This window comes from Podarcis bocagei (assembly GCF_964188305.1).
Source record: "Podarcis bocagei genome assembly, chromosome: 1".
In the NCBI taxonomy this organism is placed as follows: domain Eukaryota; kingdom Metazoa; phylum Chordata; class Lepidosauria; order Squamata; family Lacertidae; genus Podarcis; species Podarcis bocagei.
In genome coordinates, this window is record NC_138125.1 from 32035681 (window position 1) to 32061132 (window position 25452).

The following is a 25452-nucleotide window of genomic DNA, read 5'->3' on the forward strand; positions in this document are numbered from 1 at the left end:
ACCTGAGCTTCTGGATTCAGCTTCAAAGAAAGCTATCCCACTGTGAGCCCCCTTAGTGTATGTTAGGAAGCCAGGGGAAGCTACTCTACAAACAAGACAGCAGCAAGTGAAGTCAGAGGTTTGACCACACAGCAAAAGAAGCCAGAGCTGGGGAAATCTTGACGCAGATAAATGGGGAAGAAAAATGAGAAAGAAGCTTTCATCGGCCATGGATCAGGTGCAATGAGGGAAGGACGCAAGAGCAATTCAGGCATAAAAACAGTCGGATACGTACAGAACTATTAGTTTGCTGCCCATGTTTCTCCATCAACAGGGCCTGGGATAGCTGAGACAGTAGAGCACGAAACTTTTAATCTCAGGGTTGTGGGTTGAAGTCCCACATTGGGCAAAATATTACTTTTGATCCTCATGGTGCCTTCCAGCTCTACAAATTCTATTATTCTATGAGTTGTCCCAAGCAATATTTAATAGGTTAGAGATCTGTAGCTTCTAAGGAATGCCAAATGAAGTACAAACACAACCATTTTTTAAACTGACAAATCAGAGTCCTGCTCTAAGGCTAAAGTGATACATTTAGTTTGCTTACTGCTCCTCTTGAACAATCTCAGTGGAGGGGGGCACACACACCAGATTTTCTGCTAACACAATTAGTATTTCATGGTCAGCAAACAGTAGTTTGCCAGCCCAGAAAATTGAAGAAAACAATCCAGAGGGAGCCAGATATTCTGCAGCATGGATTGTATCATATTTAAAGTTGTTATAGGGTTGAACTGGTATTGTTTTGATTTATGCTATTTCTCATGTGAAATATATTGGAAAATATTCTTGGCCTAACTATCCACACACACATAATGGGCAGAGACTATAGAAACTGACAGCCAAATGGAATCTTCCCAAGAATTAATTTGTAAATGCCAATTGTTTATAAATTAACCTATCTGAGCTTGGAGTGGTAAGCTCTATGTACATCAGGCTTTAGAAAATACTGCCGTTTGAGTTAATCTTCCCTGCTTCCAACCAATGGAGTGGAGTTAAAAGTTCTTTCCACCACTATCAAATCTTAATGTAACCTGCCTTTCACTGTCCTCTCTTCTGAATCTTTGCCCTTCTCCTAACCCTTCTGCTTTCCCTGTGCTCCTGACAGAAATCAGTCAAATCTGTAATCCTTTTGCATTAGTCATTATAACTGCTGAGTCCATATTTCTTGAGAATTCTAGAAAAGAATAAAAAATCTAAGCCAGCTGTCCACAAACTCCACACATATGGCCCTGGACCAATTGAAAATTGCTGCAGGTCTTAATGATTTTTCTGTCTGTTGTTTAGCAATTGTAATATCCTGCGCTAAATGAATGTCACAGACCACTGGTTGTCTAAGTACCATACTTTGGAAATGATGATGGTGAGGATGGCGAGGATAATGATGATGATGATGATAATGATAATAATAATATTAGTATTCTTTTGTACCCTGCTCATCAGACTGGGTTGCCCCAACCACTCTGGGCTGCTCTAAGTTTACTTTGGACTGTTTTTCCTATTCTCTCTTCTAAGGAGAAGGGGCTGGACCAAATTTGCTACCCTGAACCCTTTGGGGGAAGGGCGAGATAAAAATGTAATAGATCTATACAAGCTTACTTTTGAACCGTGAGCCCACCCATGAGGTGACATGAGGCAACTACCTTGGGTGGCAGAATCTACAGGGGCAGCAGATCCAGCCTCCAAGGAAAGCACTGCCCGCCTCCACCACCACCACAGTGCCAGCAGCAGCTGCTGCACGCTCCTCAGAGTCTGGATCTACCACCTCCTCTGCAGCCCCGCTGCCACACGCAGGTGAACCAGTAGAACTGTGGCTGGCACGTCTCCCAAGGTCATTCATAGATTCCCCACTTGGAATCTCAACGGGGTACTATTTGCCCTGGCCAGTGCTCAATTTGAGCTTATAGCTTCCTGTTCCCTTGCATGTTGCTTTGGGTAAGCCCCCTGCTCCACCGGACTCCTGGGAAACAACTGTGCATTATTTGAAGAGGGCCGCCACTCTGACTGCCTGCAAGAGGGGTTCCCCTGTTTTGTATATCTGCAAGGTGACTACTTGGGCTTCACTGCACACTTTTGTAAAACACTAGAAAATAGAGACAATTTTTCTCAGTTGATGCAGCATTTGGCAGGAAAGTCCTCCAAGAGGGTTTTGCCATTGGAGGACTTTATAGAGGAAGTCCGCTTGGCTCGGGGGGGGGGGGGGTACTGGTCTCTTCTATCTGCCTTAGGAATAGGCTCCAGGCCTATTCAGCAAAAAACAGAATTTCTGTTTGAAGGTCGGGTTGGAGCACATTGTACCCAACTCTCCTTCCTGTGTGGCTGCTCTCTGGATTAGGGTGTGCTAGTCACAGCTTTTGCCAGCATCCTACATACTGCACATAATGTTTAGAGTTCTTGTTTCTCTCTTCTTGTACTCTTTAATTCTGCAGTGGAATTCTGCTGTTCTTCCTGCGATTCTTCCGTTTTGTCCTTACGAGGTCCTTTCGCCTTTGCTCTGCCAGTTAGTATAGAGGGCAGGGCAGCTCCTCCCCCCCAGAGGAAAAATGCCTTGAAGACCCTGCATGCCTAGCCCAGTAGGAGGACTCATACAGTGGTACCTTGGGTTAAGAACTTAATTCGTTCCGGAGGTCCGTTCTTAACCTGAAACTGTTCTTAACCTGAAGCACCACTTTAGCTAATGGGGCCTCCCGCTGCTGCCGTGCCACCGCCGCACAATTTCTGTTCTCATTCTGAAGCAAAGTTCTTAACCCGAGGTACTATTTCTGGGTTAGCGGAGTCTGTAACCTGAGGTGTATGTAACCCAAGGTACCACTGTACTTCCACTTTTCTTTTCATTTAGCAGGACTACCTCACTCTTCCCCTGAATGCCATCAGAACTCTGGCACTGATTGAAACATCACAGCCACAGATGCAAAGCAGTTATATAAGAAGAGTCTGCTGGGTCAGGCCAATGGCCCATCTAGTCCAGCATCCTGTTCTCAAAACAGAGGTTTGTGGGAAACCCACAAGCAGGCTTTGAACACAAGAGCACTCTCTCCTCCTGTGGTGTCCAGAAGTATGACCGCCTCCAACTGGGGAGGCAGAGCACAGCCCTCTTCTCCATGAATTTGTCCAATCCTCTTTTAAAGCCATTCAGACTGGTGGCCATCACTGCCTCCTGTGGGAGCAAGTTCTATCGTTTAACGATGCGCCACACTTTTTTTTAATTCTGTCCTGAATCTTCAAGCATTCAGCTTCATTGGATGTCAGTGAGTTCTAGCGTTATGAAAGTCTATTCGCTTTCTCAACGCCATGCACAATTTTACAAACTTCTATCATGTCACTTCTTAATTGCTTTTTTCCTAGACGTCTCTCAAGGTGGGCATTGCTCCATCTAGTTCAGTACTGTCTACACTGACTTGGAGTGAAAAGCACGTGTTCTGAAACTGAGTTACTGCTGTTCCCCTGCAACAGGAGCCATTCTGATGCAGAAGTATCTATCCTAAGTGCTCTAACAACCAGAAGCAATTCTGTTGGCTGCAGAACACAGAGGAACTTTCCTCTGCAAAGGGCTCTTGCAGAACTCAGCAACAAAAGCAAGCTTTTACAATATAACCCAGACTCTCCCACTGCCAGATAACCCGCTGTTTTCCAATAGCCCTGTCTGAAGAATGCAAATCAACAATTCTCACTTACACTCTCCATGTCAGATTGCATGGATACTGCTTCCATTTGAGATTTATACCCTAGGCATTATACAGAACTCAAAATGGGGAAAAACTTCTCTTTGAGGGTCACTGATTTATGAGAAGAAATAAAGAGGGAATGGAAAAAAGAAAGAAGGGGAAAGTGGAGGGAGGGACACACACTGAAGAAAGGATTGAACCAGGAGTTCCCAAGCTATGAGCCAGAAAAGCCAACCCCCACTCCTTCTTCTCAGCTGTTACACTAAAAATACATTAAATACATTCCTGGCATGATTTTTCTAAGTGTATGACTGAAGTTCTTTCCAAAATAAGTTATGGCACTGTGGACCAAAGGCTAAAGGACCCTGAAAACGGCAAACGTAAACCACCCTAGGAACAAACTAAAGAATGAGAAGAAAGTTAAGAATGAGGACAGCAGTAAGAAAAAGCACATCGAGCGTGATCAGAAGGGAAATAGAGAGAGAATTCCATGTATTCATTGAATGGCTGTTGTGCTTTATGTTCAAAAGCAGAAACTCAGCCAGGAAAGTGTGTGCTTTGGTGCATAGTGTTTTCCTTTTTCTTTTAGCAGGATGCTTCACCTAAAAATCTTTCATGATACAAACAACATTATCAAAAACACAGTCTGAGAAATAAGCTTATGTAGGACTCACAGTTTGAACAATTTAAATCAAGGATGGATAATTTTTATCAACCAAAGGGGCACGTTCCAGCCCAACAGGGCTGATAAGAGGTATAGCATGGGAAGTGGGGTGTGACTGGGGAGGAAATATGCTCTGGAGAGAGTCCCAAGGGCCAAACAGGGAGTGCTGCAGGGAAGCATTTGATCCCCTGGCCTGAGGTCCCCCATCTGCGATTTAGATAATTCAAAAGCAAGGAAATGCAACTTTGAACAATCTCTACACTTCAGTGGCCAACATGGCAGCCCTATTGTTACAATGGAATACAAAGTAGTGAAAATCATCGGCATCTCTACAAAACTGAAAGGGAACCTGCCTAAAAACAAAGAAAAAGATGGATTTATCAAACGTGACCCACCTAAAACCCAAGCACAGTATTATTTTGTGAGAGGAAATTAATACTTGAACATTATTAATAACTTACAGAGCATTTATCTGCCAATTTCTATATAAATGATGTGTTTTGCTCTCACAACCATCCTGGGACATAATTAAGTTTTCAATTTTAGAATTTAAAGAACTGAGGTTAAAGAAAAAGCTACTTGCCCAGGGCTATACAAGGCCATGGGCAAAGAGGGAATGAATTCTGGTCTTGTACATCGAAACCTATTACACATGTATTATAACGTCCTTCTTTCTATTATTCAATTCATGTTCTAAACTATTACTTAATGAGTTGTGAAACTTGAACGGTACATATAACAAATTAATAGGTTATGGTGGCAGTGGCTATGTGGACTTTTGCTGCAGCCTGATGTCAGCATGTAGATTTATGGCAACCCCCGCTGGTTACTAAGGGCAAAGCCAGATCATTTATATTTTGTTGCTTTTCGACATTTAAATTATACTGATCTTATGTTTGACTAAATTAACCTACAGTGTGTGCTGTGAGAGCCTCTGCCGCTGAACAGCCCCCTTTCTTCAATAATGGAAACTTCAGTGTTGCCTGAGCCTGCGGCATGGCAAAGATCTCTGTAACTACAACTCTGAACGGCTGTGCTTGGAGGGAAGGAGGAGGAGTGCGGGGGATGCAAGCAGAGGTTTAACAAAGAATCACTTTAACAGAAACTCCTGAGTAATGGCTTTGCCCCAAGCCAAGAACAACATCATCTCAATGTCAGCAATTAGAAGAGGGATCAGCCAGGCAGCACGGCCCCCTTCAACCCCCTTACAGACACAGCTTTGCTCACAGGGCTACCCTGAGCTGAGCACTGCCCGCGTGGAGCCCTTTGGATAAAAGATTACAAATGTGCCGACTATTTCTGCTCTGCTAGTACAGAGGGGAGTACAAATGGAGGGACAGTACACAGTGGGTCCTAACAACCAAGCGGGGACTGCTGAACTACAAGGGATCTTTTCTATATGTTTGCTTTCCAGAATCCGCTGTGAAACTGTGCCATTAAGTTATTCTTCAGCTTATTTGTGTACCTAATGCTTATGGGTTTATGGGAGAGGGGATTAGAAAATATGCTTATAAAAGCAAGGCTAAGTAATAGCGTGTAAGATGTGCAGTTGAGTGAATGTTGTTTCAGAAAAAGCAAACATGGAGAGAGATTATTAATTTGCTTCCATTCTGTGCCTTATCCACTTAAAATTATTAGTTCAAGTCTGAGAGAAGTCTGTGGGGCTGTAATTATAACACAATCACAAAAAAAACCTGGATTGTGATTCTTTAAAATTTTGGCTTCTGCTGATGAAGAAAAGACTAAAGGTTTGTAGGCGGCATTTCCTGTAAATGCTTGTGATCAGATGGTGTGGCTTTCTGCACAGGCCCATTCCTCTTTAAAGCTCTCCGTTGCCATTTGCAATTTGTAGGGATTGGAAGAAACAGGGAAGTAGCTATGCAAATCAAAATGCATTTACGTAAACCTGCATAATTTGTGCAATTGAACAAAATTGGGTATGGGTGCTTTATTTACAGCATTTAGCTTTATTTTTAACACTGATCTATTCAGAATGGGTTTGGAATCTAACAATGATAGATCTTCCAAGACAGACTCACTCATCTTAAGTTACCTGGTGCCGGGCTCGGCTCTGGTCCAAAAGCTGCCGAGACTGAAGCTTCTGCTGTTGGAGCTGCTGCAGGGCAAAATGAAGCTGATAGCTGCCGGCACTTGGTGGGGCCCTGGGAAGCCCTGGTTGGCCTCCTATCAATTTACTGCGTATGCAGTTCTCTGTATCTCCTTCCCAGGCAAAGTTGTCAGTCTCCAGGGTCCTGCAGTGAGAAAGGTTCCATTTTAAAAGTTTTACGTTTTAATCAGCCTGCGTATAAAGAGAGAGAGCAGCCCTAAAGACCTCCCTTGTTGTTCAAGGAGCTATGTGAGTTTTTGCCAGTGAACAGTGCTCCTACAAGGCACCTTCACCAAATGATTCATGCTATTTTAGTGGTCCTAAAATGTACCAAATTTCAGCCATTTGTTTATTGTGGACTTCACCCTCACACAATGAATAGCCAAAGCTTGTACAGTGGTACCTCGGGTTACATACACTTCAGGTTACATACACTTCAGGTTACAGACTCCACTAACCCATAAATAGTACCTCAGGTTAAGAATTTTGCTTCAGGATGAGAACAGAAATTGTGCTCCGGCGGCACAGCGGCAGCAAGATGCTCCATTAGCTAAAGTGGTGCTTCAGGTTAAGAGCAGTTTCAGGTTAAGAACAGACCTCTGGAACGAATTAAATACTTAACCCGAGGTACCACTGGAAGACTCCCTGGAAAAGACCCTGATGTTGGGAAAGATGGAGGGCACAAGAAGAAGGGGACGACAGAGGACGAGATGGTTGGACAGTGTTCTTGAAGCTACAAACATGTGTCTGACCAAACTGCGGGAGGCAGTGGAAGACAGGAGTGTCTGGCGTGCTCTGGTCCATGGGGTCACGAAGAGTCAGGCACGACTAAACGACTAAACAACAACAACAACCACAGAATTTGCTGCTCTCCTCTTCCACCTGATGGAAAGGGTAGGCTTGATAATGCAAGTTGCCATTTGAGATATGTGGGATATGTATAATTCATAATACTCTTTCGCAGGAGTCCTCCTCTTCCCCCACGCCAAGCACAGGAACTCTAGGATACTGTAATAATATCAACAACCAGAAAAAATATATATTCAGTGTCAACTGGATGCCTACAAAGAATTCTCAATAAGCACAGAAATAAAAATTACAACCTAGAAGGCCTTGTGTGCCTGTCTCTGGAAAGATGAGGCAAACTCAGCCAATCAATGTTTGCTCTCCTTCCTACCCCTCAATAACAGACATTTACCATAAGTAAAACATTCCTATTTTCTCTGAGAAAAGGGAAGACGGCATCCTTTGGGATATACCACAGCAGTAAAAACAAACTGGAAAGGGGGTGGGCAACCAGTGAGACACATCTACTTGCACCAGTGTTTAAGTTACCTGAATGAAGTTAATGGACCACTGGTGTACCACAGTTTGGGAATTCTGGCTTATATAATTAAACAACAACATACTGGAATTTGACTCAGCCATCCCTGTGACCAATGCCCCAGAAATACAATTGTGATAGAATTCTCTCTAATTTGTGGCTTCTGTAAAATTTGAGCCTACAGTACACTGAATTAAAAAGAACTCTATACTTCCTCCAGAATCTCCACATGCAAATTTTGGTCCCATGTTAAAATATACCTACGTTTTACTGTGTTATGTTTATGTCAACATCTAGTATACTGGGAAAACCATTTAACTTGCTGCTTCTTGATCAGTTTCTCACATTGTCACATTCTTTTTTCTGTTCCCTAATTTCCTAATTTTGCTCCAGTTTGTTCAAGAAGGTTCTTATTTTAATATACTGAAAGAATGGTGGTATGAAATTCTTGTATTGTTGATAAAAGATTCGAATGCGTGAATAACCGTGGAAGAGCACTTATTGTACAATACTAGCCATGTTCTGGGAAAGTGCTATATCTACTTTCTCCAAGCACAAAAGGAACAAATAGGATTTTAGAAAGTGATACAGAAGATACAAGACTGAAAGGGAATCTTGATGCTGACAAAGCAGATATGATTACAGAGCAACATGCAGCATTACTGTAATAATTTGCCCAGAACCTAGGAATCTTATAGAGATTAGAAATGGATATGTAGACTCTGGCACCAAGAAGAAGGGCACCAAAAGTCAATTTTTAGCCTCCAAAATAGGTATACAAGAATCCAGCTTGCACAAAAAAACCCCAGTTACTCCAAAATTCCTAGATGCCTAATTCCATCATGTTTTTGTAATTTTATACGAAGTGCTCTCACATACCCAAATGAGACTGATCAGACCAATTAAATACATGAGGATGTCCTGAAAAATGCACAGGAGGCGGCCGAGGAAGCTTGGTAAAGGCAAGGCTACACATGGAACTGGCTCATGATGCTTGAAGTTGGTTTTGTCTCATTCATCACACTAGTATAATAGCTGACCAAACAGTAAGGTCTTCAAATGGACAAAAGCATTGTTACAACCCAGCCATCAACAGAGGGAGCTCAGCTGTGAATTGCAAATTGATACATGCCGATAGAAGCCTGCCTGTTTGCTTTGAAGTTTGAGTTTGTGGGCCTGGCTGCAGTACTGCACTCTTCTAGGCCAGGCACACTTGTTTTGTGGAGAACAGGTGGTAGATTGACAGGGCCTGGAATATGAAGCCCCTAAAAAGCACATCACATATCTCAATGGCTCCTGGAACTTGGTTTAACTAAAGAAACAACCATGAAGCTCCTCCATGCTTAGCCTGTCAGCTCTGCATGCTTGCTCACTGGTATGTTCTTTAGATTGTGTCTTTTGTGACAGAATATTTTGTTTTCATCCACAGATTTAGCACTATTACTACATTAAGGCTATGTGCAGCTTTCTCCCGATTCAAGTGCAGTGTTTGAGGACCAGGACATCAAAATGCTTGCTTGCAAAGCTATTGTACTACCAACCTTACTGTATGCTTGTAAAACATGGACCACTTATAAATGCCATCTCCAACTCCTCGAAAGAGTCCATCAATGGTATCTCTGAAAAATTCTACATATCACTTGGGAAGACAGGTGAAATAATGCCAGTGTACTGGAAGAAGTAAAGATCACCAGTGTCGAAGCAAAGATTCTTCAACATCAAGTTTGTTGGACTGGTTATGTTGTTCGGATGCCTGCCGTCTTCCAAAGCAACTACTCTATTCCGAACTTAAATATGGAAAGTGTAACGCTGGTGGTAAACAAAAGAGGTTTAAAGATGCTCTCAAGGCAAATCTTTAAAAATGTAGGATAAACAACAATTGGGAAACAATGGCCTGTGAGTGCTCCAATTGGAGAACAGCATTTACCAAAGGTGCCATGGGCTTTGAAGACACTTGAACTCAGGACGAAAAAGAGAAACGTGCATATTTGGCAAACCCTCATCATGATCAACTCCTACCCGGAAACCTATGTCCCCACTGTGGAAGGACACGCAGATCCAGAATTGGCCTCCACAGTCACTTACAGGCTCACTGTTAAGACCATGTTCATGGAAGACAATCTTACTCGGCTACGAGTGATCACCAAAGATAAGAAGCACTGTTATACCTAGCCATGAACCTCTGAGGCTTGCATCATCAACTCGCTCTATACTAGTGACCTTGCTTATCCTCTAAACCCCAAGTCACGGAATGCAAACTGAGGCTTTACCACACTGCTGGTGTGTACATATAGGCACATGCCAATCCCTTTCAGACTTGTCTGGCAAAAAAAGCCTAGGCGCTGGAAGAATCAAGATACCTAGCAGCTTGGGGGGGGGGGCATTGGCCTATTGTGGTGCTAACAGTGAACATTTGGTATTCTACTCTATTTTGAACCTAACCAGATTCTGATGCAGTATTTTCTCCCTTTAAGTCTAGTGACCTAGATTGATAGCCAAATCCCTACTGCATGTCCTGACTGGCTCTTTTCAGTCCCAACTTGCTATAGAAGACCTAGTCTACTCCCAAAGTCACTCCTGCTGCAGGCAATATATCCTGTTATCCAATTCATTCACACTTATTTTTCACCTAAACTTCGTTGCACCTAAACTTCACTCCATAACCCCCAAGGCCCTTGCAGAAGTTTTCACAGAGCCCCGCTTAAGTCTTGTCTACTTATGACTCTGTGTTGTAACTTAAGAGTCAAAGTTACTCTTGGATATCCAAGCAAAAGCAACATCCAGCATGGCCAGAGACTCTGGCCTGCATCTCATGTGAATCACTATCCTGCATCTGTGAAAGTGCTGAAAACAAACATATAAGCCTGCACTGTTCTTATACGCACATAGCTATACGCCCACAAATTATTTGTAGCTTTCCTTAGTGGCCAATAATAATAATAATAATAATAATAATAATAATAATAAATTTTATTTATACCCCGCCCTCCCCAGCCGAAGCCGGGCTCAGGGCGGCTAACAACAATAAAACAGCACAACAGTACAACACAACATTCCTAGAATGAATGCCCTAGCTATTCTCACCAGAGCTGTGAGCTGTCCAGATACTACACTCCTACTATCTACAAATGGCAAAAAGCTACAATGCAGCTGGAAAGCAGAAAAAGAGTAACTTTTTCCTATGAAGAGTAAGCAACAGAAGCAGAGGGGCATTCTAAATCCTTTGAATATATGTAATTCAGAACCTGGACTTTCAGCACAAATTTATGTTTTCAGGACAATTATCAATACAGCTAAAATAGAATTTAAAAAGATTTAAAAGCCATGGTTCCATCTAGGCTGCAAGATTGTAGTTAGAGTATTTCAAAAAGCTTTTTTAAAATTGTTGAGAGGAGATCTAAACATGGTATCTGAGATGTGAAAAGAATACTACAACCTAAGCTTCTTAGTATCTTCCTTTGCTGTTGGAACAGCTCTCTTTTATATTTGGTCTCAACCAAAACCGCCTCCGGTGGTTCTCCAAATTAGGGGATTTGGCCCTGAGAATGACATGTCTGACACCCCACCCAGGTCAACATCATAATTCCTCAGCCAGTTGTTCCTTCTGGACAACCTGTTAACCAATAGGCTTCTGGCATCAAAGGGAATGGCATCAAAGCAAGAATCTGCCAAGAATGCCACAGATAAGGCAATTTAAAAAGAAAAATCAAACCACCCATTTTTAAAGGGCTCATGCCTTGACAAGATTAACCCATTATGTAGGGAGTCTTGGCAGCCTTCCTCACCTAAGAGCTTGCTTCCACTTTCTCCTGTTTGCTATCATCAGTTCATTTACTGAATGGGCCTGTTTGCCTATGGTAAGTCCAAATTCCCCATAATGATACTGCCCTACGTGTCAGGTGAGATAGCAATGACTTCCAGTGGCCTGGCCTCTATAGCATTGGTGGTGCAGCTTGTTGCCTCCATGACTGTGCTTTGCCAAACGGTACATTTGCCACACTGCAGTGGCATTACTAAGGGCCTGGTTCTTCAAATGCCACCAACTGTGGTGACCAGGCCCAAAAACAATAGGAAAAGAGTGTTTCTCTATCTTCATGGGGGAAGTCTTCCTTCCCTTCCTAGGATGTGCCAGAGGAGAGAGGGGAGGAGAGGAAGAGGTGAAACAAAAAAATAATGTGAAGAGAAAGCTAGATCAGGTTAGGCCCTTAAGAGGACAAAATAATCATGACCTACAGACTCATTATGCAGAGCTAGTCTGGGGACTGATGTGTGGTTTCTCCTTTGGAAGGAAGGAAGTTATTTAACTGTGGTTATGGGCTTCTATAGGATATGCCATCCTGTTCAATACCCTCCAGACAGGGCTTTTTTCTAGAAAAAGAGGGGGAGCATCGCCTCCACTGCGCAGCCCCAAGAAGCATGCAGGAGCTTGGTTCCGGTGAATTCCGGCTTTAAAAACTCCTGCCTCCAGGAGCTTCTGGACAATTTAGTACTGGACACGAATGGTCTCTATAAATTGAGTACGGGATCTCTGTGAAGGCAAAAAGGTCCAGAAACAGTCAGACTAACTGGCATACCAAATATCTGAAGATCTTGAGCTTGAGAGCACATTCTAACTCCTGGATTGATGTCTTACTGAACCAGTCAGCCATCTAGTAGAACCCACCAGATTGACAGAAAGCACTAACAGAACCACACACCCCTTCTTCCTGAATGCTTGTAGGGCCACCAACAAGCTCTAACCATTTTTTGTTTGGGCAGAACTCCAACTGAGATTAAGTCTGTTGAGCCACATGCTCCCCTGGGTGGGCTTCCCGTTGGACTATTGTTACTATGGGCTCTCTAATTCTGACTCATTCTACATGACTGCTTATGTGAGTTCAACCACAAGTCCCGTGTTAGGTAGATATGGTCTGTGAAGCTATCTCATATTTATATTCTTATATGTTCTTACATACACTGGGAGTGGTAAAAGAAGCCCTTGCAGAGGTCTGGAGGAGGGACATGACCATCATGTCTAATATTTGAGCCAAGGTCATAATAGTCATGCTTTGCTGTCTTGTCATTGACAAATGAAAAATCTTGTGTTTTTGTTTATCAGCAAGGAACATTCTGTGCTGTGCAATGTCCAGGATAAGCCCCAAGTGCTCCAGGCATTGCCTGGGAATCAGTGAGTTCTTTGTCCAGTTCACAACACAGTCAAGGGTCTAAGGCATGAAAGTACGGCCTGGGTGTTGGTCAAGCTCTTTTCCTTTAGCCAAATGGATATAGATGCCCTGCATCTATAGACATGTGCCCTGCATCCTAAAGTGTGCACCAGGACCTTGGGAAACAGCCATGGAGCCAAAGCTAGGCAAAAGCATAATACAATGCAGTAAAAATGGCAAACGTTATTCCAATCTCTGAAAGGAATGTGGAAATATGCCTTGTACAAATAAATGAATGCTACAAATTCCTGTTTATGGAAGCCAAAAAGGATTTCAGCATTTCCATCCTGAAGCACTGCTGGCCAAGTGACTAGTTCACTCACTTCAGGTCCAGGATGGCTTATTTCATTTTATTTAAAAGAAAGAAAGAAAGAAAGAAAGAGAGAGAGAAAACAAAACCCCTCTATTAAGTATACTCTGGAGCACTAGTTGGAATGAGGCACTGGTACAATGGCTTGAATTTTCAGGTGTTGAATCACGACCATGAAGAGTCAGTGCTTTGCCTGGTATTTGCCTGTGCAAAGAAACACCACGGCTCCACTCCCCATGTTTGGGGAAGGGTGGAAGAGAGAGTGGCAGTGACCTACAAGTTTCTTTCCCTCCCAAACCTGAAGGTCTTTCTTCTGTGGACTGTGGATACGTGAGTAAAAGGAGAAAAAAGGGAGGAAATCACTGTAAGTAAAAGATAAACCCAAGCAAGCTCATGGCGTGCAGAACCAAGATGAGCTACTGCCAACCGGCATGGCTGGTTCAGGGCACCCTTCCTCTTAGAGAAGTTGCTGACAGAAGCTTGGCCCTGCCTCACGATCCAAGGGGAGAGCGTGCCACCTGGCAGGTGATCAGAATGCTCTCCCGCAGTTCAGGTAGGACATCCTCACAGTGCAGGCTACACTTTTGGAAATTTAGCCTGAAGCAATTGACCAAAGCCAAGCATGGCAGTCTAGTGGAGGAATGTGGCCACGCATGATGTAGGTCTGCCAAAACGTTAGCTGGCAAAGATGGACTGAAACAGTAGAAGAGGTGAAACACTGGAAGGGCTGTATAAGTAAAACCTAAATACATTCAGATTAAACTATTTCTGGATTCAATTGACATTACCCACACTATCGTGTTCAGAACAACTAGAATTTGCCAGTTATTAAATATCTACCTTTTGGCAGAGTGGGCTTTCACTTAGCCCAAAGTAGCATCTCTGGACCTGTGCCAAGAGTACTGTAACACTGGCCTCTATGAGCTGGGAAATATTTGGCAGCTGAGTGTCTCATTTCCCCCCTCTCCTCCCTCTTTTCCTTTCATAGAAAATCAAGCTTTGAAAACAAATGGGAAAACATATGGGAACTAAGTCAAAAGGAAAGTGAGGGGTCATCTGGTTAAGAGGTTCAGTGCCTCCATCCCATCACAACACATCAGGTCAGAGGAGAAGAGGGAGTAATGGCAGCAATGCTTATCCCCTTTGTGTGATTTGGATTAGCTGAATCAGAGAGCACACAGCAGCCTCTCTTTCAATTAGCCAAAGCCAAATGGTTAGGTGCACTGAACAGGAAGCAGTCCTGGCTTCTGGATGCCTGCACATGCACCTGCACATGGGCCCAGCCTGCTGGAACATTTTAATGATAAAGACTACATGTGATGAGATTAGCATGAATGAGAGAACTGCTGCTATTCCATTATTTTGGGAAGAGGAAGAGGTGCCTCTGTAGATAATGCATGCCACAATTCCAAATTCAAAGTATTCCAACAAATGCAAAGTACAGAGAAAGCAGATTATCTGGAGAGCATGAACACAATTCATCTATTGGTATATTACATAAATTCAATCAAAACACATGAAAACTGAAGAAGTGTGCATGCACACGAAAGCTCATACCAAGAACTAACTTAGTTGGTCTTTAAGGTGCTACTGGAAGGAATTTTTTTATTTTGATTATGGCAGACCAACACGGCTACCTATCTGTACATGAAAACTGTTCCACAGATAGAAGAATTGCTCTTACGGCTGCCATGTGCACTATATGCAATTTGAGACTACAATAAGTAGGCAAAGCAAAACTTAAACAGTCCTCTGGTTGGGACACAGAAGAGCAGGGATATCCTGTGTGGGCCCTTCAGATGTTGTTGGACTAAAACTTCCATCATGCCTGACCATAGGCTGTCTGGGCTGATGGGAGCTGGAATCCCACAACATATGAAGGGCACTAGGTTGGAGAAAGCTAGTCCAATGCATCAATAACAGCTCTTTCTGGAGTGCTAGAGTGCTGAAAGAGGCGTTTATTCATCCAGTTGTATAAAAGAGTAAATCTAAAGTACATTTCTAGTGATATATTGGCTCACAAACTTCACAGTAACACGGTAGCACAGAAAGGAATTAATTCTTGGATTCTCCAGTCACTGGTTAGTAATACTACTCAATTAAACAGCACAGGTAGGTTGTACCTACTTTCACACCACCAGAATTTTCACAGAAAGAAGTAACTGCATGCCTCAGATTTCCACAGTGACAACTTACATCACTGCCTTTGTTACACAGTCCTGGCTTAAAACTGAAGATCTACAGTAACATACTTTGTTCTATAGAGAAAAGTGAAGATGAAAAGCATGAGGGTGATGGAAATTACAAAGCCCAGTAGTGAAGAGACAGGAGTGTAAGTTGGTTTCACATAGCCCCCAAATACACCAAGGCCTAAGGCAGCCTTCTTCAACCTGGTGCTCTTCCAGATGTTTTGAACTACAACTCCTAGAATCCATGACTACTGGCCATGATGGCTGGAAGGGAAGCAAGTTGTGGCCTAAAATATCTAGAGGACGCTAGATTGGAAAAGGCTGTCCCAAGACATCAGTCTTTCCCAGAAATAATCTCTGGCAGCCAGATCCTCTCTAACTTTCCAAGAAGCCATTCTCCGTCAGCTAAGGTTATTTCTCATCTTTAAAGCAAGATTGATCCTCTAAACCTTCAAGGAATGTATCTGTGACATTCTTCATGTTTTAGAGAGACAAAAGTATCAGAACACTGCACTAACAAATCTGAACTGAAGAACCGGGGAAGCTTTTTTTTTTTTTTAAAAAAAAAAGCCCAGTAAATATTAGTAAACACCTAGAAAAAGATTTCGAGTGAGTCACATGAGAAGCAGCAGAAGAGCAAGAGAGGGCTTGTGCCAAAAGAATTTTGAACGAAGTAGAACTAGGTTAAAGCCTTTTACCCCCTTGGCTAATTATTTTCCTCCCTTCCCCCATCTGCAAACATTGGCATGTGCAGCAAAGAATGCAGCATATGAAGGCTGGGTTCAGAAACACTGCACAGGGCTGAGGCAAAAATACCTGGCAGCTGCTAAAACGAAACTTCAAAGACTCGGCTCACTTTGAAAACACATCAGGCAGGAGCCACTCTTCCCCCACAGCTTCCTGAGGAGCCTGTGGGAAACTTAACCACTTCAGCATGTTTGGCAGCCTCCAAGCCCATCCAAGCAGGTGATAGCAAGAAACTGAACGGCAAGAGGAGCATCAGGCAACACTTTCCCTGCACTCCGGGTCTCACTTCCAACAGGAAACACCTAGTACAAGGGCCATTAAGGTACAGATTTGCCACCAGTAGTAGATAAAACCCAGAAGTGAGTAAGTGTGTCAACAAAGACACAGGTGCGAGTAGAGGAGACAAGATAGGATCGCTTAGTAATGCACCAATAGCTGACACTTCTATGCACATAGTTCCTGCTTTCATTCTTCAGGGTTACACAGGCAGCTTTTTCCACACACAACCTCTTACAGTTCAGAACAGCAAAAATGAGTTGCAAGGACAACTCCGATCCTAACTTTTGCATAAATCAAGATATTGATTCAAATACTAGATCGGCTGAAAGAGTTTCACTCCCAGTCTCCATCTTTAAAATGGACAAACCATCTCAGATGCACATGCCTCCACACTTGGAGGCAATAACGCTTCTGAATACCAGAAGCCACACAAGGGGAGAATGCTCCTGTCCTGGGGTTCTGCTTAATGGTTTTCCACTGACCACTGTGAGAACAGGATGCTGGACTAGACAGAATGGGCCTTTAGCCTGATCCAGCAGGTTCTTCTTATGTTATTTTATAGGCAGAGAAGGTGATTTAACTCTTTACTTCATATCCCTCTCTGATGTTCTAATGGAAAACAAGGCAAAACAAAAGTGAACTAATGGCATAAGATTACAGGATCTCAACAGACTGAATATATGTGTCCAAGACCACAACTTCACTGTTCCTATATAACAGAGTGATATACAGTCATACCTCATGTTACATTTGCTCCATGTTATGTTCTTTCAGGTTATGTCCTGCGGCGACCTGGAAGTACCAGAAAGGGTTACTTCCGGGTTTCGTCGCTCGTGCATACGCACAAGTGCTAAATCGCGCATCGCGCCATGCACCTGCGCAGATATAGCGCTTCAGGCTGCGCTCTTTTCATGTTGCGAACGGGCCTCCAGAATGGATCCCGTTCACAACCAGAGGTACCACTGTATTGTCCCTGAATGGATGTACTGGAGAACAAATGAAGATGGTGATGATGATAAAGCAACTCCAGGTGTTTTAAGCTGAACAGATTGGCTTCTGCCATGAAAATGCTTGGTGTCAAATTCTACACTTGTCTTTCTAGAAATCTGCTTGCCACATAGCTAGCAACAGAAATGGGGGAGATATTTCGGTTAGAAACCTAGTTTACTGCATTCAGTATAAAGTGCACCATACAGCTGTTTGCACCAAGATCAAATAAGATATACATTGGCCAGGTGCAAACATCAGAGCTTTGAGAACCAAGTACAGCAACTTAAGGCTGAGGTTATGAAATTAGAGTAGGGAGCATTATAGTGAAAGCAGCTGAGGGTATTCCCTAGAGAGCAGCATATAAATAACTAGAGCAAGCTCCAGCAGCTTTTGTTCAAGGAAGATAGTGAAGTTGGCATTGGTAAAGCCGAATCTGAGACCTCTTAAACAACAAAAGGCTCCTACTGATTAAAGTACCTGAGGTCACATGACCCAGAAACAAAGGAGTTATTGTCAAAATGGGAATGATACACCTCTCTGAATGCAAGGTTGCCCTCTGCAATCTTTGGGTGAAGGCCCGTGTAGAAATTTATAGTGCCAATGTCACACAAACTGGCAATTTGTACTTGTGGCAGTTAATTCATATTACTAAGCACATATTCAGTATAATTATATAGTATAAATATATAATATAGTATACATATTTATATAGTATATAATATAGTATATGACTAAAACAGAAGCAATATGAACAAGCTCTAAATTAATTCAGATGTTGAGGAGCAGCAAAATGTTGCAAGGTTCACTTTCTGCAAATAACTGCCTAACTCCCTCTTCTCTTTTCTGCAACCCTTCACATCAACAACTCAATCTGTCCTTCGGCTTGTGCGATGAAAGGTTTTTTTAAAAAAAAGAAAACTGAGAAACATATATTTATGAAATATTTTGTAACAGTAACACAACCGATGGCTGGAGGAGCCTCGCTTTAATAAAACGAAGCCAAGAATCTAACAGCAGATAGAGTGGATTCAATCGCTATAACAAGCATTAATCTCCCTTCTCCCTTCTTTTCTTGCGTGTATCAGGTTTGGGGAGCAAACTGGTAGTTTCTTTTGGAAATCTGTGTGTTCTATGCTATAATTTGATACCTCATCACTTTCCTTCAAGTATCTATTTGCAAACAGAACAGCAGAGAAATGTATGGCAGTTGCTGCAGTATCAGCATAATCTGACAAACCAACAGCCCATTCCTAATCAAATTTACTCAGCAATGTTACAGGTATGCACACTATAGCCAGAACCAACTGATACAATTTAATTTCATTTGGAGTGGAAGCTAATAGGGGTGGGAGATTCAGTTTTGAAGCAAAAGTGGAAACTAAAGGGGGCGGGGAACCCATACACTCAAGCCCTCTGTCAACCACTGGCAATAAAAAGAACACTCTTTGTAAGCAACTCAATGACTGTATTCAATCACTGTTTGGTTTGGAGGGGCAGGAACAATCTCTGGACTCATGAGGTCTCTCCTGCCCTTAGCGCCTGGCTTAATGGAATACTCCCTGGCTTGATCAAGCCAGAGTTTGCACTCCTCGTTTGGAAATCATGCTCAAAATTTTGCTGTTGTGTCTGAACCAGCAAGCTGACTGGCCAAACCAGAAAGTATTCCATTAACACATGCATGTGAGAAGAAGAGAAGGGAGCACAAGGTTCATTCCCAGTCCTCCAAACCATAGTCTGGGAGATAAAAAATGTGATGACTAAATGAAGCAAACTAAAATCTCAGTGGAAGGTTTATGAGCAGCAAAAAGATCCAGCAAAGGTTAATACAGACATTATCATAAAAGACAACTAAATTTACTGTGACATAAACCTTTGTAGGAAGGAACCTTCATCAGATACAGATTGCACTGAGATGGAAAACAATTATGCATTCCCTAACTTGAAATATTGTCATCCAGAGAACCAAAAAGCTAACATAATAATATGAAAGAGTGACCAGTAGAGGGAAAGAAGGGAAGCCCAAATATCATATGGCCTCTGCTGAAAAATCAGCTGCCTTTGGCCTTCCTTCATTGCCACCTACTTGTAGTCATTCCATCAGACCACCTGAACTGTAAATTTAGGTGTTGGTGCTTGAAATTTCTTTTTTGCTCTTCTCATCGCAGCCCTTTTTTCCTTATGTGTTATGTCTTTAGATTGTAAGTCTGAGGACAGACGCTTTCTTACTAGTGATTCTTGTGAGCTGCCCTGGAGCCCTTTCAGCTAGAAAGTGGGCTAAACATGTTTTAAATGGCTAAAATCCTTTAAATAAATAAATAATAGTTAAGTTGTTGGCAATGGAGTAAAAGATAGTTAAAGCTATGACCCCAAAAATAAATAGAGGAAAATTTAGAGAGGTGAAGCTGAAGTAAACTAATTTTTGATAACTAGGATGAATTAGTGAAAGGGAAGATGTATGATTTTCATCCCTTCCATTCATCCTTCTTACAGCTGCGATCTGAACAAACCTTGAAGCCAAGAAAAGCTAAGCATAAGGACAATGGGAATGAAAAGAATGCTACCCTGAAAGTAAGCTGAGGAGTGACAATCAGCTGTTAATTATCTAGGTGCCACATATTCCAAAAATATAGTACTGTACATGTATATTACCCTCACCATAAATGAAAAGCCATGGGGATAACATTCTGTCAACTCTCTTCCCAACCATCGCTTGAGCTATTATTGTTAACTCAGAATACATGGCTAAAAGTGGCTCGTGGAACTCACTGCATTCTACCTAACTCTCTGGCAACTAATATCCCTGATTACCTTGGAAAAGTTACAGATAGGTAGCCGTGTTGGTCTGCCATAGTCAAAATAAAAAAATTCCTTGCAGTAGCACCTTAAAGACCAACTAAGTTAGTTCTTGGTATGAGCTTTCGTGTGCATGCACACTTCTTCAGATACGATCTGAAGGCTTCAGAATCCCGGTTGCATTCACCCCCAATTCCGGTTGCCCCCCTAACCAGAAATCAGTTCTAGAAAGACCTGACATTGCGTCAAAAAATATTCAGAAAGAGATTTCAGCCGGGAGGGTGGCCGGCCCATTCGTCACTCCGCCCATCAAAGATCTTCATGTTTCCCCGCTCGGTATCGTGCCAAAGAAGGCCCCCGGTGAATTTAGAATGATTCATAACCTGTCTTATCCCAAGGGAACCTCGGTTAATGACGCCATACCCCAAGAAATGTGCACGGTGAAGTATTCTTCTTTTGATCAAGCCGTGCGGTTGGTGCGGAGCTTTGGCAGGGGCGCCTTCTTGGCGAAATGCGACATTGAGTCAGCTTTCCACCTTCTCCCGGTTCATCCGGAAGACTATCGATGGTTGGGTTTCAGGTTCCAGGGAGCCTACTTCATTGACAAGGCAATGCCCATGGGCTGCTCTATTGCCTGCACTGCGTTTGAGACCTTCAGCACATTCCTGGAATGGGCCCTAAAGTTTAGAACCGGTTCTCAAGGGGTGGGTCATTATCTCGATGATTTTATTTTGGTGGCAAGTGACGCTGGGGATTGCAGGTCCCTCCTCCTGGCTTTCGAGTCCCTAGCCAGGGAACTGGGGGTCCCTCTGGCAAGCGAAAAGACTGAGGGTCCGGTCACGACCATGACCTACTTGGGTATCGAACTTGACACCGTAGCCCAAACCTCGCGCTTACCAGCCGACAAATTGGTTGCCCTAAGAGAACTTATCTGCCAAATGCTGCCCTTAAAGAAGGTCACTTTGAGGCAAATTCAATCCCTCCTGGGGCATCTCAACTTCGCGTGCCGTGTGGTATCCCCCGGCCGTCCCTTCTGTGGCCGCCTAGCAAAGCTGTCCGCGGGCTTACGGTCACCCCATCATAGGGTACGCCTTTCCAAGGCTGTTAAGGCAGACCTTCTTGTCTGGGTCCAATTCTTGGATGGTTTCAACGGCATATCGCTTTGGCAGGATAGCTTGGCCCTGCAGTCAGATTTTCAGGTACATTCGGATGCGGCTGGGTCTTTGGGTTTCGGGGTGTAATTTAGGGGCCAGTGGTGTGCTCAGCGATGGCCTCCTTCCTGGCAAGGTAAACCAATACTACGTGACTTGACATTCTTAGAATTCTTTCCCATTGTAGTCGCAATCCACTTATGGGAGGGACAGTTCAAAAACCATAGGGTCTGTTTCTGGACGGACAATCAGGCGGTCGTTTCAGTTCTGAATAAACAGTCGTCACATTCACCTAGAGTAGCGTCCCTTTTGCGGTACTTTGTCCTTGCTTGCCTGCGGTTGAACCTTCATGCTTCAGCCAAGTTCGTCCCTGGTATTGATAACAACATTGCGGATGCTCTATCTCGTTTCCAGATGGAACGCTTTCGCTCATTGGCGCCGGATGCGCAGCTGCAGCCGCAACCATTCCCGGAGCACCTCTGGAATATTGGCAACGAGAAGCAATAAAGGGAGTATTGTCGGCGCTAGCGCCTTCTACCCTCAGATCTTATAATAAGGCATGGCTAGACTTCACATCCTTCCACGTCAAAAAGGGGCGCTTCAAGCCAGGCAGGCCACCGTCCAAGTCGGTAGTCATAGAGTATTTGGTTGATCTGGGCCGGGCCCCCAAGACCCTCAATATCCACTCCGCAGCGATATCCTTCTTTTCAAAAACCTTGTTTTCCGTCGATCCCTGTTCGCATTTCGTGGTGCGGAAGATGCTTGAGGGCTGGCGTAGGTCCAGACCTCAAGGACAGGACAGGAGAAGGCCTATAACACTAGATATACTCACCCAAATCCGTAGGAAGCTGAGGGCACTCTGTTGGTCTAGATATGAAGCCAGATTATTCTCCGCAGCATTTTCCTTCGCATTCTTCGGCGCTTTACGCATAGGCGAGGTGGTCTGCGAGGACCGCGTAGCCTCTAGGGGGCTATTATTGGAGGATGTAACTGTGGCCAGTGCGCATGTGATGTTAAAAATCCGCAGCTAAGACCGATCAGCTCGGCAGGGGAGCCCTGGTTCGCCTTCAGGCGACGCAGATGGCTGGACCTTGCCCCGTAAAAGACGCTAGGAAATACCTGTGTGTAAGACCAAATTCTAGTGGCCACTTTTTCGTACACTCAGACGGTTCCCCCCTATTAAAACAGCAGTTCACGAGGGTCATGCGAAAAGCAATTGCCGCCATCGGGCTTCCCCAAGAGGAGTATGCTGCACACTCCTTTCGCATCGGGGCGGCGACCACCGCCGCGCATATGGGGTTACCGGCTGTAAGAATTATGGACATGGGGCGTTGGAAATCTAACGCATACCGGGGTTATATCCGGAAGCCCTTCTAAATTCCCCACGTTTCCCTCCCTGGCATCCCTCCTGATCCGGTTCTCCGATTCTCTCATTTCAGGTACTGAGGTGGTTCGACTGTGGGTTATCGGCCACAGCATCGTATATTGGGCAAAACGGCACGCAGAACACAGGGGCTGGGATGCTGAACTACGGCTACCCAGCAGGGTCAAAGTGTCATGGATCACTAGGAGGGGTATGCGTTGGGAAGAGTTTTTCCCAGCTGTATCCAGGAAGATCGCTGCCGAGGGCCCACCCAGTGCCCTGGTCATCCAACTGGGCGAGAACGACCTGCCGTATAGAAAAGGGGTGGACTTGATGTGGAACATTATCAATGATTTGGAATTGTTGAGGGCATCCCATGATAACATTACAATAATTTGGTCATCTTTGCTGGAAAGACGATGTTGGCGGGACGCGGAAAAGCCTGTGGCCGTGAATAAGGCAAGGAGGATTGTGGAGCGCGCGGTGGCACGTAGAGTGGCCGCGTTGGGCGGCCGGGTCATCCAGCACCCATGCATCCGGTTTGACAAGGAAATGCTTTATCGCTGGGATGGCGTGCATCTATCTGATGCTGGCAATGACATTTGGTTAGCAGATATTTTTCAAGGCGTTAGGGATTGGTAGGAGTTTTTCCATTTGGCTAATTGGCTGGTTTTTGGAGCCACTTGGTTTTTTCGCCTACCTCGTAGCAATTCGTCACAACTCCCTCGGTTTTGGCGGTAGGCATTGGCCGGGGTATTGTTATGCAAATGAGGTTGGGGGGGAGGAACGCCATCACCTCCCCCAATGCTTGAAGGGTAGTTCGTTAAAGGACTCTGAGGGGCGACGCCTCGTCCGAAACCTACGGAGGCTAGGGCCTAAAGCGCGCCCCCGAGCAGTAACCCCTCGGGGAGCGCCTAGGGATATGCATCTCGGGTGGCTCCCCCTGTTGGTGTTTAACCCTTCCCGGTTAGACCGGATAGTCGGTTAGGGGCCAATGCCTAAAGCCAATACCCTTCATACCTGTAATCAATAAAGTTGTGGCCATTTACGCCCATTAACCTAAATTACTGTGTCTGTTGTCTTTATTTATTCACCTGTGGGGGGGAGGGAATAGCCACGCAATAATGGGCTCAGAACTATTTCAGAAGAGGTGGAGGTACAACTGGAGCTGCCGACACAGGTTTCTCCAGTATGGTAAAGCCAATACACAGGTAGTGCAAGTTGTGCTGCTGTAGTTGCAAGTAGGTATTTGACCACAGGAGTGGATAAGCCCCACTGAGTCAAAAGCCATGGATTGCTATCCATCCCTTAAGGCTACAGTCATGTGGCTATGCCCTGTGGTGGCCCAGGAACAACTTGCCTTAATGCTCCTTGACCTTGATGGACAATCCTTCTAGAGAAACAGTTCATAAAAAGCTGCCTTCAATCATCAGACCACTTGCCCACTTAGCTCAGGAATGTCTACTCTGACTGACAGCAACTCTCCAGTGGTTGAGACCGGGGCTTTCCCAGTCCTACCAGGGGATCCTGGGGATTGAACATGATACCATTTCTAACACAGAGCTAAGATCATTCTCCAAATACTATGTGGTTAAAGCTTCCTCGGGGAATAAACATAATTGGTGGCTACGGAATATGCAAGGAAGGCCATAAAAAAGGATATTTTCCTCTGGTGGGGGTGGCACTGGGTAGTACAGCAAAAAGCCGAGAATGAATAAGATGAATTTAGGGCGAAGGAACTATAGCCAACCAAAGCTGTGACTTCTGGAAAACCCTTGGGTTCTGGAAACTTTAGTACACAAAAAACCTTATCTGTTTTCTCAGAAGCAATTCCTACTACTGTGCTCAATGGGCCTTACTCACTGTTGTGTTTAGGATCACAGCCATTCCTTTGTATGGGGCTTAAAATGGGAACAGAGAGGAAGGGTGTTTTCATAGAAACTCTACAGCTTCTCCCACGCTAGGATTCTTCTAGTTAATCAGAAGATGTGGCAGCTGCAATGTTTGCCATGTCAAGAGCATGTGGCCAGAGAACAGAGAGTGTTGGGGCCGGTGCAAGCAGTGAAGGATAGTGGACAGTAGAGCAGTCACAGTAGCTCAGCAACGATCTGATGAGGGATGAAACAACAACAGAAGGCTGCATACTTTAAATTCAGAGGGATAAAAAGTGTGAGGCCACTGAATAAGTCACCAAATTGGGGCGGGGGGAGGTGTTCACTTACAAATTGAAGTTCTGCTTATAAAAATGTATTATTGGAGGACAGGGAGGTGTCTCATTTTAGTTCTGCTTTGTGTGAGAACTGAATAGTTTGGGTGGGGGATTGGTGGGGGCCATAAAGGCGCAAATTTACCACCCCTTATCTGATGTTTCGACAAATCTAAAAACACAGAAATAGAAACAAACAGCAAGAAACATAGGCAGTGAGGATCTGCCAGAAGAATTAGCACTTTCTAGATGTAGGCCAATGCTTAGAAAATGGACAGATGAGTACAAGTAGCTTCAGTAATCCAGTGTTGCTCAACTTTCCATGATATTAGTTACATGTTTTGATGCCTGCGCAAAATTCATCTTCGTGTCTGACAGACTTCCAATAGGACCCATGGCCCAGCACAAGAAATACTCTGAACTC

The 25452-nt window shown here is 44.0% G+C and overlaps 1 protein-coding gene across 4 annotated transcripts in view; it reads right to left on the minus strand.

Moving 5' to 3' along the window:
• Positions 1 to 25452, minus strand: part of TTLL5 (tubulin tyrosine ligase like 5) — a 116094-nt gene that overhangs the window by 15444 nt on the left and 75198 nt on the right. For all 4 annotated transcript variants that reach the window (XM_081172412.1, XM_081172414.1, XM_081172413.1 and 1 more), the window contains exon 32: positions 6419 to 6617. In XM_081172412.1, coding sequence (XP_081028538.1) covers positions 6419 to 6617 — 199 coding nt within the window. The remainder of the gene's footprint in view (positions 1 to 6418; positions 6618 to 25452) is intronic.